The following is a 17,647-nucleotide window of genomic DNA, read 5'->3' as shown; positions in this document are numbered from 1 at the left end:
AGCTATAAGTCTCAGAGGAATCTGAATGATATGATACACGACCTAGTCAGCTCTCAACAACACATGCAGAACAATATGCAGGCAAACAATGATGTGGTACATAAAATTCAAGATGCATAACAAGAGCAGAAGTCTGTCATGGATATGTTGGCCAAACAAATGTCGCAATTGGCCACTTCGTTGAATGAAATGAGGGGACACGAGGGAAGTATACCAGCTTAAGTGAAACCACCTAACCGGGCAAACATCAATCAGATTACTCTGAGGTCAGGACGGGGCTATGAGGGTCCAGTCCTATGACAAGCAAGGAAGACGGGAAACTGACCACTGATCAAGGGGATACTGAGATAAGGAACACCAGGGTAGAAGATGTCATTCAAAAAGGTGACTTAGAGAAGCCACTACCTCGTATGGCTAATCCATTTTTCTTAGACCCAGAGCCTGGAGTGGAGATTGAGGAAGGAAAGAAAGAAATCGAAGAATCTTCAGTCGGGGTCCAGCAGGAACGTTGAAGCGCATGAAGTCATTTCCTCACCACCGAGGGGAGGCTAAGAAGAAAAAGGATGACACTGAAGATTTCATGGAGATCTTCGGTAAACTGGAAATCAATTTACCATTCCTACAGGCCCTGAAGCTGCCCACATTCAGCAATTTCATCAAGGAGTTCATAGCTGGAAAAACCAAGCCCGACGGGAAGATAGTAATTGGAGAAAATATGTCGGTTGTGATACAGAAAAGGAGAATGGCATCACAATGCACAGACCCAGGTATGTTCACTTTGCCCATTTCTATGGGTGACATTAAAATTGAGCATGTAATGTGTGATCTAGGAGCCTCGATAAATGTATTACCACTTTCGATATATAAGAAGTTGATAGGGGTAAGTCTGGTTGATACGAAAGTAGTAATTCAGTTAGCCGATAGAACATGCATTTCACCCGAGGGTGTGCTGGAGAATGTGATAGTGAAAGTGCATGATTTCCTGTACCCAGCTGATTTCCATGTAATAAAAATGAGTGATAACGAATCTGCTGAGTCTAGCGGAGTGCTTTTAGGAAGACCATTCGTACGCACCGCTAAGACTATTATTGATGTGTTTGACGGTACTATATGCCTAGACTACCATGGGGAGAAATACACCTTTAGCATTGATGAAGCCATGAAGAAACCATTGGATGTGGAAAATTTGCATGCTGTTGATGTTATTAACCCCCTGGTCCAGGAGTACCTTGAAACCGAATTAATGCAGGAACAGTTTAACAATTCGGAGTTGAGTCAGTCTGTTGACAAGGAGGTGGCAGGGTGGTGTGAAACCTTATTAACTCAGAACCTGACAAACGAACAGATCAATGAAGCGATCATGGCATTCTGCCACCAACCACTGTCATTTGAGTCGACGGGGCAAGTGAGGAGCCCAGACGAGGGAACTGACTTGGGTGAAATGGCAACCAGGAGCCTGGAGAAATTCGCCTTAGTGTGTTGGTCATGGAATAACCATGCATTGATATTCGCCTTATTTCTTTTTCTTGTCTTTATACTTGAGCACAAGTATGGTTTAAGTGTGAGCAGTTTCATAAGGCTAATTTCATGCATTGGTTATGGGGATAAATTCTGTGATTTACTGGGTCTAACAAGATTTTATAAGCCAGGTGTGTAGAGAAACCGCCAGCCCCAGGAAAAAGAAGAAGATTACCTGGAGGAGGAAGTTGGCGGGAGAAGTGAGCAGAAGAGGAAAGAGTTGCTAAACGAAGGAGCATCCAAACGGAGGGCAAAATGGGAATCACCAAGAATAGTCTAGAAGCTCTACCCATTATAAATAAGAGCACGCGTTCAACATGAAGGGATCTTTTTCTGAACATCGGCTCTTAGCTTAGCTTTTCCATTTTCTGTACACACACTTTTAGGGGAATCATCTTGGGGGTTCACGTTTCTAATTCAGTTGTGGTGTAACACCGTCTCCACGGAGGCGAAGATGCAATCGTTTATTTGCATGCTGTTTACATTTCAGATTTCCCGAGTTTTCGCTGTTCGAAGCTCGACCGTATTTTGTTATAATCTCGTTGGATATTGCACTATTTTGTTATGGGGTTTACATTTCTGTTCTGTTTATGCTATCTTTACATTTCCTCTTGCTTTCGATGCTTGTTGATGTTTGATCTGATGTTGGAGTTTGAATTGCACGGAGGATTGTAGTTGATTGGTTGGATTTGTTTAGATCTGCGAGGATTGGAGATGAAAATGCTATTGGATTGTTGTTGATGGTTTGGATCCGGAGTGGATGAAGCATCTGATGTCTGGATCTGTTCACGTATGCATGGATATAATAGTTAATTTATGTTTACTTGTTTACCCCGTCTAGTAATCGTAGATCTGTTTTAGTTTCAGTAGTTCTTTGTGTTAATCGGTTTAATTTCGTTTGCCCTGTTTCGATCCTTGCTTGCTCTGTTTTGCATCGGTTATTTCGTGATAAAAGTTAGAGAAGATGATGTAGCTATTAGTTAGTCCTTCAGTTGGTTAATCTGCAGTTTCTTTTCTAGTCGTACTATGCCGTTTTGGGAAATGGTCCCCACGTTTCGTTTTTCCTCTGTCTAGGCTAGTTTAGGAAGTCGTTTCCCAAGTCCAGTAGTTGTTTCGAACGCTTTTGGTTATTATGCATGTTATGTTGTCTCTGCCTAGATCTAGCTGTTAGAATAGAACATTTCATTTCCCAAGCCTAGGAATTAAATCTCAACCCCGAGAAAATTGCGTGGCAGCAGCCAAAAATAGTTTCAAGATCTTTTAGCATGTTTACTTACGAATCTGTCTATGTGGATTCGATCCCTGCTTCCCTGTACTAACCTTTTTAGCATAGTGGGTTGAGGGTTTTGAAAAGCTAAGGAAGTGATTGTGTGCCCAACGATAGGTAACTCAAAGATTCTCTGAGTTCCTAGACCTGGTGTCTAGTGGATTCTCTGGATCGGGAGATTTTTGATTCAAACACACCTCGCTGACTTAACGCTCTTCAGCTGGCCCGATTGACATCCCTATGTACAATGCTCGATTAAATCGATAAAAATAAAATGAAATTGCAGATATTTCGCGTGACCAAACTATTGAAGTATTGCATGAGTATTTTTTAAATCCCGAGCACAATTTCAGTGCTCGCAATATCCGACCACATATATTGTTACAAAATTGTTGAATAATAATTGCACCATTATTTTTTGTGTGTCGAGCAAAGTTTTGGTGGCTGTCATATTCCGAGCACTTACTTGGTGCTCGCATGTATTGGTGAAAAAACTTCACAAGACCGAGCACTTTCGGTGCGCCATAGTTCCCTAACTAAATTCCCAAGCAGAGCACGTTGACCGTGCTCATATTGCTCGCAAGTTAACGTAGTAGTTTTTTATAATGCCAAGCACCGTTAGAATACTGAGCACAATTGTATGTGCTTGCTATTTCCCGAGCACTATTGGATGTGCTCGGTATGTTTGGTCGATAAATAGTGATTTTTTTGTAGTGGTTTAACCAAAAATGTCACATTGTTTTGGTAATTACCTTCAGGTACTTATAGTTTTAATTTTTAGAATAAAATGTCCTGCAAAATAATTCGGCGATCGGAAAGTTTGATATGATGCTTGTAGATTGATTTATATTTGATAAAATAATCACTTTTGGAATGCCGCAGGAGACTTGATAAGATAGTGTATTAGTGATCGAATAGATCGGATGAATGTTCGCCCAACTTTAAATTTTCAATGAGACATTGCATGGTTCTAATTCCACTTATACATATTAATTATATCATGTGATCCTAGTAGCTAAATTTTCTACTTAATATTCAAAGTTATATTCAATTGTAATATACATCGTGGTGATATCATAAACCTTCATACAAAATGATTTAGTTTATTTTTGTGTATGTACATAATACCCTATTGTTTTGATATCATAAAAGCTCTTGTTCCAATATTACAAAAGATAGTGAAACATTATAAAACGATTGGACACAATTGAGTAAACACCATGAATGATCCAACACAATCGAGTAAACCTCTCAAACGATAAGACAAAATTGGGCAACTAACAATCCTTCATGTTAACAGATCAGATGTCCACTGCTACATAGAGAAGTTGTACTGTATAACTTGAGTTGTCACGTCAATGTTCTGATCGCCGAGAATTTTTTTTAGAGCATTTATTCCAAAAAACATACTCCCTTCGTCCCAACTATGTTAAGTGGTATTTTTCTTTGGGATGTCCCAACTAAATTGAGTCATTTTTTTTTAACAAAAAACAAAATATCCAATCATCTATACTTTATTCCATTATCTACTCTACTCTCTCTTTATCATTCTATTTTATTTCCTCTCTCCTACTTTTCAATATAATTTCTTAATCTCTGTACCTAAAAGTTAATATTTCTCAACTTAGTTGGGATGGAGGGAGTAACAATTACTAAATGATAATTGCCTCAAACAATGAGACATTTTTTAATGAACGTCTCAAACAATAATACAATATCGTCTCTTTACCCACATAAAAATCGCTCCGAACTTATAAAGTGACGAGATGGAGCTCGATAGGCAGTCCACATGAATGGAGTTCCTCCATTATATGAAAACAAGGGTTGATCAGAAGCATTGTAAATTTGTAATCCTACAATTTATATTCTTATTTAACACCAATCTGTCTGGTGAAGAAAGCAATCCCATTGGCGCTCTCGAGACCTTTGCCCCCACCACACTCCCTTCTCCCACCAATCAAACAGCGCCACGTGTCCCTAACACCGACACCGAGCATTCGCCTCCGCCTTGGTTGAAGTCCTCTCTCCTGCACGTGCGCGTATACATCATACTACTTATTTACTTAGCCAGCCTCAACAACTCCCTTCATTCTCAATCCGCAGAGATTATAGAGAGAGAAGCCTCTTCCTCTAACTAACCCATGAGTATATATGTATTGGGATGGAAAGAGGATGGAAGCCTAACACCGAGTTATCGCCGGCGTGCCCTCGCTGCGGCTCCTCCAACACCAAATTCTGCTACTACAACAACTACAGCTTAACCCAGCCGCGCTACTTCTGCAAGGGCTGCCGCCGCTACTGGACAAAAGGCGGCTCTCTCCGCAACGTCCCAGTCGGCGGCGGCTGCCGGAAGACCAGGAGAGGGAAATCCACACGCGCCGCGCCGCAACCTAATAGTAACCGATCAACCAACACCATCTCCCCCAGCGGCGGAAGCGGAGCTTCCACCAGCATTGATCTCGCGGCGGTCTACGCGAATTTCGTCAATCAGCCGCCGGAGAATCACTACGCGGACGCGCTCCTCCCTCTGAATCAAATCAGCTCGCATTTGCCTGAGCAGGAGATTGGATCGTTTCCGATTAGGTTTTCGGAGACGCAATTATTAGGGCACGGAATTGGCAATTGGGAATCACTCGACGCGGCGTTTCCGAAGCAGCAGTTTGGTGCGGCGGGGGGAAGTGGTTTGGGAGGTGCGAGCGATTATCATGTGTTGCCTCCGTTGCCCGGGGAGGAGGCGGTGGCGGCAGCGGTGTGGCCGAGTTCGGAAATGATGCTGCACAACCAAATGTTGCCTTCGGCGCTATATGAAGCTGAAGCGAGTCATCAGAATTCGGAGCTGTTGAGCCCTTTTGGTAGTGCTTTGCATCTTGAAGCTATTTTCAGGTCTTGATTTTGTGCTTAAATTGTAGTATTTTGATAATGTTCTATATAATGTATAGGCCGATATTGAATGTGTTTATTAAAAGTTTTGAATCAGAATTCTGTAATATAGTGTAGTATATATATACATACATCATATATATATATATGTGTGTAATTCATCATTTTGCAATTCCAATTTCCAATTGGTATTTTAGTTTGCACGGTATTTTACAAACACAAAAAGTTTACTATTGTGAAGAATTAATTGTCTTGATTACTTAACTATATAGATAGAAGTTTAAATTTCGGAGTCACTTAACTTTGATTAATTTTCTAAAATCGAGGTTTTTTGGACTGTTAACTCGATTACTCGAGTTAACTTTAACCTTTTAGCATAAGTACGACTCATCACGATTCACATTAAATTCTTTCTTACTTTGGTAAAAAGATTTCGATTTTTATCCAACATTGTGCATGTAGATAAAATTTACTAAAGGATCCATATGTCGTCCTTCTTGTTAAATCCAAGAAGCTAGAAACTACTGTAGAATTTTTAAATTGATTTCAAATAATAGTACCTACTACCCCGTCCCTGAAAATTTGTCTCATTTTTCTATTTCCGTCCGACCCCTAAAATTTGTCTCATTTCACTTTTATCATATTTGGTAGTGGATCTTATATTCCACTAACTTATTTCTATCCACATTTTATTAAAATCCACTAATATATAAAAATAAGACTCACAATCCACTAACTTTTTCAACTCACTTTTCAATATATTTCTTAAAATCCGTGCCGGGTCAAAGTGGGACAAATTTTGAGGGTCGGAAGTAGTACTTATTAAATCCAAGAAACTAGGAATTATCTTCCACATACAGAGATCCGTACTCTAGCCATTGAAGAACAAGAAACGACTACATCTATGGTAATGTAAAATTTGAGGTTTAAATTAAGGGCTTTAAAATATGTAACTCAGACGTGATGAAAGATGATTTTATTAGTAGTGTATATTTAGGTCCAACTGTACATTCGAAAATATTGTAAATAAAGAGAGAGTGAATAAATAGCCATAATTTAAATACTTGATTATAAATAGAAGAGATGGCGCTCAACTAGCTTAGTGCACCTACATTAAGTCAAGTGCATGTTAATTAGTGCCTATATTCATTTGTGATATGATTATTTACATTTTGGTTACATTATATATACATTTCCTTGCGCTTTAGGCCAGCTGTTGGGATAAAAGTTATGTTACATTATACATCATACTATTATAATCATATATGCTTGCACTCTATGCAATGCAACCTATGTTATACTATTACGCCATTACTTTACAACCTTAATTTGATACTTATGTAGCATTACAAGAGGGTTAGTTAGTATTGATAGTTTTTTTTATTGTAGCATACGATATAGTGTACAATAATACTCGTTTGATATATAATGTCTATGTAAACTTGATGTCCGGTTGATATATTGCTGTCAATTATTAAATGGTTGTATTTAACTTCCTTTTTTTTTCTTTTTTTTTTAATCTTGGTGTAATAATTAACTTCTTTAATTTATTTCTGTATTTCACTGTTGCAGTTCAAATGTAGCTAAGTAATAATATTATGAGTAATACTTGTAACTAGTGGCAAATCAATGCAGTTGGAGTAATTGAAGATTTTAAATATTGCATAGGAAGTTGGAACACCAAACATGGATTTTGGTGCTACACATGATCCCAGAAGCACATGATCCGAGAAAATATTCAGAGCAATCATACAGGATTATTTGTAAAACACTTCATCCAAAAATTTTATTTAAGTCACTGCATAGAAACTCTAATTATATTTGAGAGAGTGAGAGAGAGCGAAGCAGTCCCTATGCCTAGCTCAGGATAGATCATTTTGAGGTCAAAATAAGTCTTATTAATGCATATTATGAAAGGTACATGAACTAGGGTATAGGATAATTGGTTAATTTATTGGGCGATATGAGATTTTATGGGTTCAGTTTTATTTTATGGGTTTATAAGTGGAGAGAGTAAAGTAATAAAGAGGAAATAAAGTAGAGATAAAACTGAGTACATTTTTAATGGGAGGGAGGGAGTACTACGCAGTAAAAGTTAGCCACTGAATTACTCCCTCCATCCACAAATAGAAGTCTCGGTGCATTTTTATCATAATTGATAACAGAGTCCCACGTTCCACTAACTCATTTCACTCACATTTTATTTAAAGCTCAGATCCTACGGTTAAATACTTAAATGCATAATAACTTTCACATTGCATCACACTCTTTCTTCAATTTCAACTAATGCGGCTACATTTAATGAGACTTATTCTTTTGAACAAGGAGTATATTTGGAAAACAGTTTTTTTTTTATACTCTCCTCATCTTAATAAATATGAAACTATTTAATTTTGATATGAAAGTTTATGCAATATTTTTTTAAGTTAATAAAGATAAAGTAAAATAAATAAAAGAAAAAATAATGATAATATTATTTTTATTTTAAGAAATGCATTTTTAATAGAACAATCCGAAAAAGAAAACGTTTTATTTTAATGGATACTTATTTATTTTTGTTAGGTGAAATTCTTGTCAATCTGAATTGGTAGCTACTGGGCTCCTTTTATTTATCCATACCAAAAATTTATTGAGCCCATATTACACATTTTACTAATAACAAAATTAACCGAAAATTGGGAGTAAACATCTCTTAAAATAAGGAAATTATCCGACTTGTACAACTAATGAGGCACAAGATATTTACGCATAGATTAGTTGTGTAATGATTTCTTGGTTACGAATTCGCCAATTCATTCAGAGGCCATCTTTCATGGGGCAAACCGTTTTGGGACCTTGGATTGGTTAATTTCGATTTGGTCGCTATTCAACTATTCCAAAATCTTTAATGATGGAGGCTAGTTTATCCTTGGCCAACTCATCAAATTAATGTAGTGCAGTTATGCCTTTTAAACCCTCCCAACCGTTTTTCTATTCTAAAAGATTACAGTCCAATTTGTCCTAAAATACTTTTTGGTCTCATATACTCCATCCGTTCTATAGTAATAGAGTTATTTTGCCATTTTGGTACGTTCCATAATAATAAAGTCATTTTCTAATTTAGTAAAAATCAACACATTTTTCCAAGAGTAAAAATTCCATGATCCCTCCATACCATGTTGGCATAGTGATGTGGTATACCATACCAACAACTTCTTGACAAATGGAACAAATAGGGGCCACATTACCACATTAATTAGACACATATTTTATAAGTGCATTTCTCACTTTATGGAAACTCTGATGAATATGAAAAATTTCATATTTAATTAGCGTTCCATACACTACTACAATATATATATAGAGGGTTGTGATCAATTGAGATTTTTTAGGCTAATTGAGAAATGAGATGTAGTATCAGCCACTCATTTTTATTAAATGAGTGGTCTAGATTTTTCCACATAAAAAATCATTTTAGATTAATTTATTATGGAAGGGCATAAGGGTTATTTCTTGATAATTTACCAATCTCGTCTCCCTTCCATCGCCTTCCCTCCCCAATCTCCAACGCCTAATCCTCTACTCCAATTCCTTCTCCGGCCCTCTCCCTCCCTCAATCGCCGCCGCCAAAGACCCCGAGTTGAACGTTTCAACTCACCAGCGCAACCTCTTCTGCCGCCGCGTTTCGCTCTACCTCACCTCCCTCCTATTGCTCGAGGACTCCGATTTCACCAACCCCTCCGCTGGCAAAAAATCGAACGACATCGTTTTGTCGCTCAACGACAATCAGACGATCCACGACGATTTCCTCGGCGCGTGAGTCTCGTGGCTGAATCGAGTGGAGAGAGGCGGCGAAAATCGGAGCTTCGTGCTGCGGATTAGGAAGAAGGATAAGCGGAGGATTCTGAAGCCGTATCTCCAGCACATCCACGCGGTTTCCGATGACATTGAGGAGAGAGGAAACGAATTGAGGATTTACAATCACTACGACGAGAGATGGAAGTCGGTTCTGTTCAATCACCCCGCCGATTTCGACGCGATTGATCTCGATCCGGATCTGAAGGAGAAAATTCGGCACGATTTGGAGAATTTTCTGAAATCGAAACAGTACTACTACAAGCTCGACCGCGTTTGGAAGCAGAGCTATCTCCTCTACGGCCAATCCGGCACCGGAAAATCCATCTTCATCACCGCAGCGGCGAATCTCCTCAGCTACGACGTGTACTACCTCAATCTCTCGCAAATCGCCGATGCGGAGGATATGAACTCGCTCCTAAATCAATTGCGAGTATTAACTCGCTCCTAATTCAATTTTTATTTCAATTTGTTGGATACGATCTTGTTTGTTGATTCCGCCGAGTATTAATGTTAGAACACTTTTGAGAAGAGATAATTCAAGTGAAGATGTAATTGTGCAGTTATGCACTGTGATTGTGACAATCTTCATGATTATTTGAGCTTAATTTCGTTGAGGTTTGAGGAGATTCTCATGGAGACTGAGATTTGAATAAAGTGTACCGTGATTTTCCTGAACTAGTGTGTTGAAACTGTTGCAGGCTTTGAAAGGGGGATGAGGGAGAAAGTGCAAATTATAAGTGTTATTTTGTAGTTGTTGACATTTTAATACGAGTTGTTGACATTCGATATTCTCGGTATTGATATATAAATTATAAGTGTTATTTGTTTGTTGTTGACATTTTAATACGAATTGTTGACATTCGATATTCTTGCTATTGATATGTGAATTTTAAGTGTTATTTTGTAGATGTTGACATTTTAATACGAGTTGTTGACATTCAATGATCTCGGTATTGATATGTAAATTATAAGTGTTATTTGTTAGTTGTTGACATTTTAATACGAGTTGTTGACATTCGATATTCTCGATATTGATATGTGAATAGTAAGTGTTATTTTTTAGTTGTTGACATTTTAATACGAGTTGTTGACATTCGATATTCTCGGTATTGATATGTAAATTATAAGTGTTACTACCTCTGTCCCTAAAAATTTGATACATATTACCATTTCGGTCCGTCCCTGAAAATTTGATACATTTCACTTTTACCATTTTTGGTAGTGGACCCCATATTCCACTAACTCATTCCTACTCACATTTTATTATAAAACTAATACTTTAAAAGTAGGACCCACATCCCACCAACTTTTTCAACTCACTTTTACATTACATTTCTTAAAATCCGTGTGTCGGTCAAAGTGTAGCAAATTTTGGGGGACGGAGATAGTATTTGTTAGTCGTTGATATTTTAATACGAGTTGTTGACATTATCATACGAGTTGTTGACATTATCATACGAGTTGTTGACATTCGATAATCTCGCTATTGATATGTGAATTACAAGTGTTATTTTAGTTGTTGACATTTTAATACGAGTTGTTGACATTCGATAATCTCGCTATTGATATTTGAAATATAAGTGGTATTTGTTAGTTGTTGACATTTTAATACGAGTTATTGACATTTGATATTCTCGGTATTGATATGTGAATTGTAAGTGTTATTATTTAGTTGTTGACATTTTAATACGAGTTGTTGACATTCGATATTCTCGGTATTGATAAGTAAATTATAAGTGTTATTTGTTAGTTGTTGACATTTTAATACGAGTTGTTGACATTCGATATTCTTGATATTGATATGTAAATTATAAGTGTTACTTTTTGTTAGTTGTTGACATTTTAATACGAGTTGTTGACATTCGATATTCTCGATATTGATATGTGAATAGTAAGTGTTATTTGTTAGTTGTTGACATTTTAATAAGTGTTATTTTATTGAATGTTGAAGATTTGAACGTTGAAGATTTGAAGATTTGAAGGTTGAAGATTTAAATATTGAAGATTTGAATGTTGAAGATTTGAAGATTTGAATATTTGAAGGTTGGAGATTTGAATATTGAAGATTTGAAGATTGAAGATTTGAAGATTTGGAGATTTGAAGAGTTTGAAGCTAGAGTTTAGGGAGGGTTTTAGAAAATGATTTCAAATATAATTTAATGAAAAGACAATTATACCCCCGTGTTGACATAATGTGATAGTTGTTGGTATTAAGTTAATCTTGTGAATTAGTGGCTGAGATTGCATCTCATTTCTCAATTATGACCAAAAATCTCATCCTAACAAGTCCATATATATATATATATATTATATTGATCTCATAATATAATACTACTATATTATATTACTAGTACTTATAAAACAGTATTCTTGTGATAGCTTCAAATTTGATACTACTATATTATATTACTATATTATATTACTAGTACTCATGTTTATGAAAGTGAGAGTTGTGTTATGTACTAGCTACTGTTGAAGTTTTGACATGATTAAACTTTTCGGCAACCTTCATGCTGCTATTCTATATAAAATAATATAAGAATATTTCATTTTTGATTTTCTATTTTTATTGTTTTAAAATCTTGAAATTTTATATGCAAATAAAATGATAAAAAAAAATTATATGAGTAATTTATTATACTAACAAAATATAAGTTATAGTCATAAATTTTATTTGTTTAAATTTTTCGTGTATATATATAAAACTAGAGAATAAAGGTTTTACTCCTAAAATTTCAAATAGTACTATTATCAAAGAGTTGTAATATGACTTTTTTTCCCTTACGTGAAAGTAATGCAATAGAAATGCTGTTTTATAAGAAATTTTCCATATTCAGCAGAGTTTCCATAAAATGAGAAATGCAGTAATAAAATATGTGTCTAATTAATGTGGCAATGTGGACCCTATTTATTCCATTTGTCAAGAAATTATTAGTGTGGTACACCACATCACTATGCCAATATGATATGGAGAGATTATGAAATTTTTACTCATTTTTCCATACCTACTTTACTCTCTCTTACTTTTTTCTTTCTTCATCTCTCTACCTTTTTCATTTCCCACTTTCTCCATTTACTTAACTCACTTAACACATTTTTTTTAATCTCTGTGCCGAAAAGAAACGCCTCCATTACTATGGAATGGAGGGAGTATTAAGTTTGTGACCTTTTGATCTTTAATATATTATGTTAGTACTTTTTGGTCTCAAACATATCGTTTTGGTCAAAAATAACCATTTTCTGTTAAAATTAACAGTCAAAATGTTTGATCAATTTAATAATTTAATTATATTCTAGGACTAAAGTCCAATTTTGGTCTCGTACATTTTCCATTAAAAAAATTTCGGGTCCTATACATTAAGTTTGTGACCTTGTTTGAGACCAAAATGTACCAAAACAATATCTTAGGGACCAAAAGGTCACAAACTTAATGTATGAGACTAAAAAGAATTTTAGGGTAAATGTAATAGACCAAAATTGGACTTTAGTCATTCTAAAATACTTCATCCAGCCCATAGAAAAATAGGCCGAATTTCCTTTTTCGTGAGTTCCATTAAAATAGTCCATATTCATTTATAAAAACTTTTTTTTTTTACTTTGCTCCCTCCGTCCTCCAAATATTGTCTCACTTTGACCCGACACGAGTTTTAAGAAATGTAATGAAAAGTAAGTAGAAAAAGTTAGTGGAATGTGAATCATACTTTTATGTACTCCCTCCGTCCCCTATTAGGAGTCACTCTTTGACCGGGCACAGGTTTTAAGAAATGTAAAGAAAAGTTGGTTGAAAAAGTTAGTGGAATGTGGGACCCATTTTTTATATTGGTTTTATAATAAAATGTGAGTTAATTGAGTTAGTGGAATGTGGGACCTACGTACTATTTACGGTAAAAATGAAGTGTGACTCTTAATTGGGGACGGACCGAAATGGAAAAGTGTGACTCTTAATGGGGGACGGAGGGAGTATTTGTTTTATAATAAAATGCAAGTAGGACTGAGTTAGAGAAATATGAGGTTCACTTAAAAAATGGTAAAAAGTGAAATGAGATAAATTTTGTGGGACGAATGGAAATAGAAAAATAGAATAAATTTTTAGGGACGGATAGAATATTATTTAAAAATTCCGTCATCCACTATATTATTTTAACAATATTTACTTCTTCTCTCTTACTTTATTAATTACACATTTAAACTCATGTTATCTCAAATTAGCTTATTTTCATAGGAGGAGGGAGTAATTGAAAACCCATGATGTGATAGTATCAATTTTATGTAGTTCAATATTCAGCGCTCTCACTAAAAAGAACATTCATTCAATACCAATATTAAACTAATTAATTTAAAGATAGTATCAATTTTATGTAGTTCAATATTCAGCGCTCTCACTAAAAATAACATTCATTCAATACCAATATTAAACTAATTAATTTAAAGCTACAACAAAGAGGCTAGCTAGATCAGAAATCGTATCCTTGAAAATGATCTTGCTAGCTAGCGATGAAGTGCGTTGCACTATTCTTGAGACCAAAAAAAATCGAACAACACAAAGCCTTATTAGTTGAACCTATTAGAGATGTTCGTTAAAACATGTTAACTATGAATACAGACTCAGATGCAAGAAATACCAATAATCACCATCTTACTCAAAATTATCTTTCCAAAAAAAGTCATTGAAGAAAGTGAACACTAATCTACAAAAGAATCGTAACAAAAATGTATACAAAATGGGATGATCTCAATATCTCAAGAAAGAAGCAAATGTATTAGGCACGCATGAAGAATTCCTCCAAGCTCTAGCATGCATCTTCAGTATATCTCTGGCCCTCTCTTTGGTCTTCATCCCACACTCAACCTGCAGCACCAAGCACAGCTTCGCCACCGCTCCTATCTGCGCCATCTCCTGCACCACCGCCCCCGTCCCTGAGAATTTCGAAACCGAGTGCAGTACCCTCACCGCCCTCTCGCTCGCCGCCTCCGAAACCCTAAGTATCTTCTTCGACACCACCGCCAACCCCGCACCGTGGCGCACCAGCTCCGCCCTCCCCTCCGCGCACTGGCACACCAGATCCAGCACCGTTAGTATCATCTCCGACGTCCTTTTATCGGATGAATTATCGAGAAGAAGATCGATCACAACCCAGACCAATCCAGCTTCCGCGGATTTTATCCTATTTCTCCCCCACGCGCAGAGAGTGATGAGCATCTTCAGCGCCGATCTCGTCGCTCTTTTACAGATCTGGTCTTTTAGGATTTGAATTAGCTCGATTAATATTTGGGGATTTGAATTGATTAGGTCGAATTCGACTTCGGTGATTGATTCCAGCATCATCACTGCGTAAGCTCGCGATTCGTAGCTGGGAGATTGCATCAATCTGATTAAGCAGGCGATGAATTCGGATCTGGAAGCTAGGGATTTGAGGGCGGATTCCGATAGCCGGAGGCTGTAGAGAATGCTCAGAGCCTCCTCCGACGCTTCCACCGACTCTCCGGCTACGATCGCAGCGAAGTCTAGGATTTTTACGGTAATTAGATATTTGTACCAAAATGTGACATCACTTATTCGATTATTAAATTAATCGAATTAAGGGGGCTATTCTGGAATATCGTTAGATAAATTAGTTTCAAAAAAATTATTATAATATAAAAGTTAAATTAGTTTGAACAAATATGATTGAACTTTGTGTGATTGTGATGGAGTTTAATTATTAGGTTTTTTTAACATTATTTGAATATGTTTGAGTTTGATTAAATTTCATGTTTTCTGTACTATTATTTTCATTGCTTTTGTATTTAAAATTATTTACAAAATAATGAGATTTTGGTATGTGGTACCATAGTCCAATATGCGTAAAACTGCGGTATACCATAAAGTTAGGTATATATCAAATTTGGAGTAAACATCTTGAAAATAAAATTATAGTGATGCTCGGTATTGAAATTTGTTATCTGAAAATTTTGGTAAGGTAAAGGTATGATGTTTTCTCATATGAAATTCCGATGGATACAGTATGATGGTTTGGTAGGTATACGTACTACCACATTGAGAATGGGAGTTTGAGTTTAGAGGGAAGATCCGGGGAAGAGAATGAAAGTAGTTGGGTTAGAGAAGGTAACATCGAGGGGAGAAGTATTGAAGGTTAGCGAGGAAGGTATTATAGTAAATTGATCCATTATCGAGTATGGATACATTATTCGGGCAAGTTCGGCTACAACATAGGGGTGTGCATTAGGGTTTGATTTGAGTTTTATGAAGCAGACGAAAAATCGAAAAACGAAAAGCAGAAAAATCAAGCGAACTTAAAAAATCGAACTACATAAGAAAAAAAGCTGAAATTTCAAAAACAAGCTTGAAAAACCCGAAAAAAAATAGTATATTTTAATATATACAATTTATTTTATTTTATATATCTTATTAGAAGATATAAATATATATAATATAAAATTAATATATAATATATATAATATTTATTATAAAAATATAATAGAAGAATATTTGTTATATATATGATATAATATACTAAATTAATAGGATAAAAATATATAATAATATATTTAAAATATAATTGAGTTTTTTAGATTTTTTGGTTTTTTTTTCTTGAAACATTTGACAGAAAAGCCAAAATTTTGTATTTTTAAAACCGAACCGAATCGAAAAACGAAAAAAGCGTACAATTTGAAATTTAGGTTTAGTTCACGGTCAATCGATTTGATTATTTCTTCTGCATAAGTTGGATAACGTGGTGCTCTTACAAATTTTACATTAAAAAATGTGTCCGTTTCAAAAGTTTCTGTTTTCTTGGAACAGAATGGGTACTTCAAGTTTGATAGGTTGACCTTTGTAAAATTTTACTACTGTAGGGAAGTGGATGTGTGAGATGAGAAGAAAGAATTGGAGCGAAAGAAGAAAAGTCTGAGATGGCGTGATTGACCTTGGATGTAATATAAATCATTGCATTTCAGAAGCAACTAAGTAGTAAGGACGGGAAAGGACAGACACTCCCACAAAATAAAATTAAAACTGCAATTGCAAAATTGCGTCATTTGTCTCTTCCATCCTCCACCGATATGGTCAGAACTCTTCTTTCGATTCCAAATTTTTTTTCCCCCCAAATCTGTAGTAGGAGTACTAGTTTAGTCTATTCAAGAATTATGTTTCCCTTTCTCAGCTGTCTTCATTTTTTATTTATGGGAGTTGTATACTTCTCCTTCTTCATAGTTTTCCATTCTTCCAAGTTTCTTTATTTGTCTTATAACAAATGATTGATTATATTGGCCTCTCTCCCTCTGTGTGCATAATATGTGTTGTTTCTGTTTAGTATTTATGATTTTCCCTTCTGAGATGTGTCTTCCATTTCTAGTTATGGGACTTAGAGTTGAATGGAAAGTTTCCATTTTTAATTATATTGCTCTCATTCTGTAAAATTTTAGTAGTACATGAAATTATTGAAGGGCTTTCCCCCTGTATTGTATTCAACCGTTTTTCTGTTATTTTAGGAGTTTTTTACTTGATGATACACATGAATTGATTGAGTTTTTTAATCCTCATCGCTGGAATTTTGCCCAATTTTACCCCTTGTCAATATCAAGCAAGATAGCTCAAATTAAAATTAGCAAGAGCCTTAGGATATCTTCAAACTTCAATCCATCTTAGTAAACAATTGGTTAACCTTTACTAGTTTTGCTTGTCTAGGCTATTCCTCATCCTCAATGGTAAATGCCCCCTTAGGGAGTATTCTTTCGTGATTGTCGTGGTATTCTTTTGTTATGCCCTTTCCCTCAACCCCCAAGCATAAGTATGAGCCTCCATTGAATAATGCAACATCTTTAGGTTCCATTTCTAGCCCTGAGTGCAACCAATGTGGATAGGCATTGGAAACAACCATTTCATCTTAATGATGGAGTTAGAGGAGGATAATAAAGGGTTCCCGTTGCTTGGTTATAAAGAAAGTGGAGTCCTTTATAATGTTGTGTAGAGTTGGGAGAAGGGACACATCATTGAATATAGTATTGAACGAAAATTTGCGCCTGAGGTTTTTTGAAGGAAAGAGGGCTTTCTGTCAAGGATAATTTCCATCTTAAGTTTTCAGAGTGGCAATGCGTTATGCTACTTATGGCAACATTTTTTTTATGAATATACGGTCCACCGTC

The 17,647-nt window shown here is 35.8% G+C and overlaps 2 protein-coding genes across 2 annotated transcripts; one reads left to right on the top strand and one right to left on the bottom strand.

Annotated features, from left to right (window-relative positions):
• Positions 1 to 4,914: 4,914 nt before the first annotated feature.
• Positions 4,915 to 5,749, top strand: LOC125203346 (dof zinc finger protein DOF3.5). Its single transcript, XM_048101670.1, has one exon. The coding sequence runs from the start codon at positions 4,947 to 4,949 to the stop codon at positions 5,673 to 5,675; it is 729 nt and encodes a 242-aa protein (XP_047957627.1). The 5' UTR covers positions 4,915 to 4,946; the 3' UTR covers positions 5,676 to 5,749.
• An 8,363-nt stretch (positions 5,750 to 14,112) lies between these two features.
• LOC125206192 (E3 ubiquitin-protein ligase PUB22-like) lies at positions 14,113 to 17,382 on the bottom strand. Its single transcript, XM_048105480.1, has 2 exons — positions 17,268 to 17,382; positions 14,113 to 15,007 (listed from the first exon to the last, which is right to left on the bottom strand). Exons 1-2 carry the CDS (start codon positions 17,380 to 17,382, stop codon positions 14,235 to 14,237), a joined length of 888 nt encoding a protein of 295 aa, XP_047961437.1. The 3' UTR covers positions 14,113 to 14,234.
• Positions 17,383 to 17,647: the final 265 nt, after the last annotated feature.

Source organism: Salvia hispanica, chromosome 2, assembly GCF_023119035.1.
Source record: "Salvia hispanica cultivar TCC Black 2014 chromosome 2, UniMelb_Shisp_WGS_1.0, whole genome shotgun sequence".
Lineage (NCBI taxonomy): Eukaryota > Viridiplantae > Streptophyta > Magnoliopsida > Lamiales > Lamiaceae > Salvia > Salvia hispanica.
The sequence above is the reverse complement of the archived record's forward strand: the minus strand, read 5'-3'. Positions and strand labels throughout refer to the sequence as shown.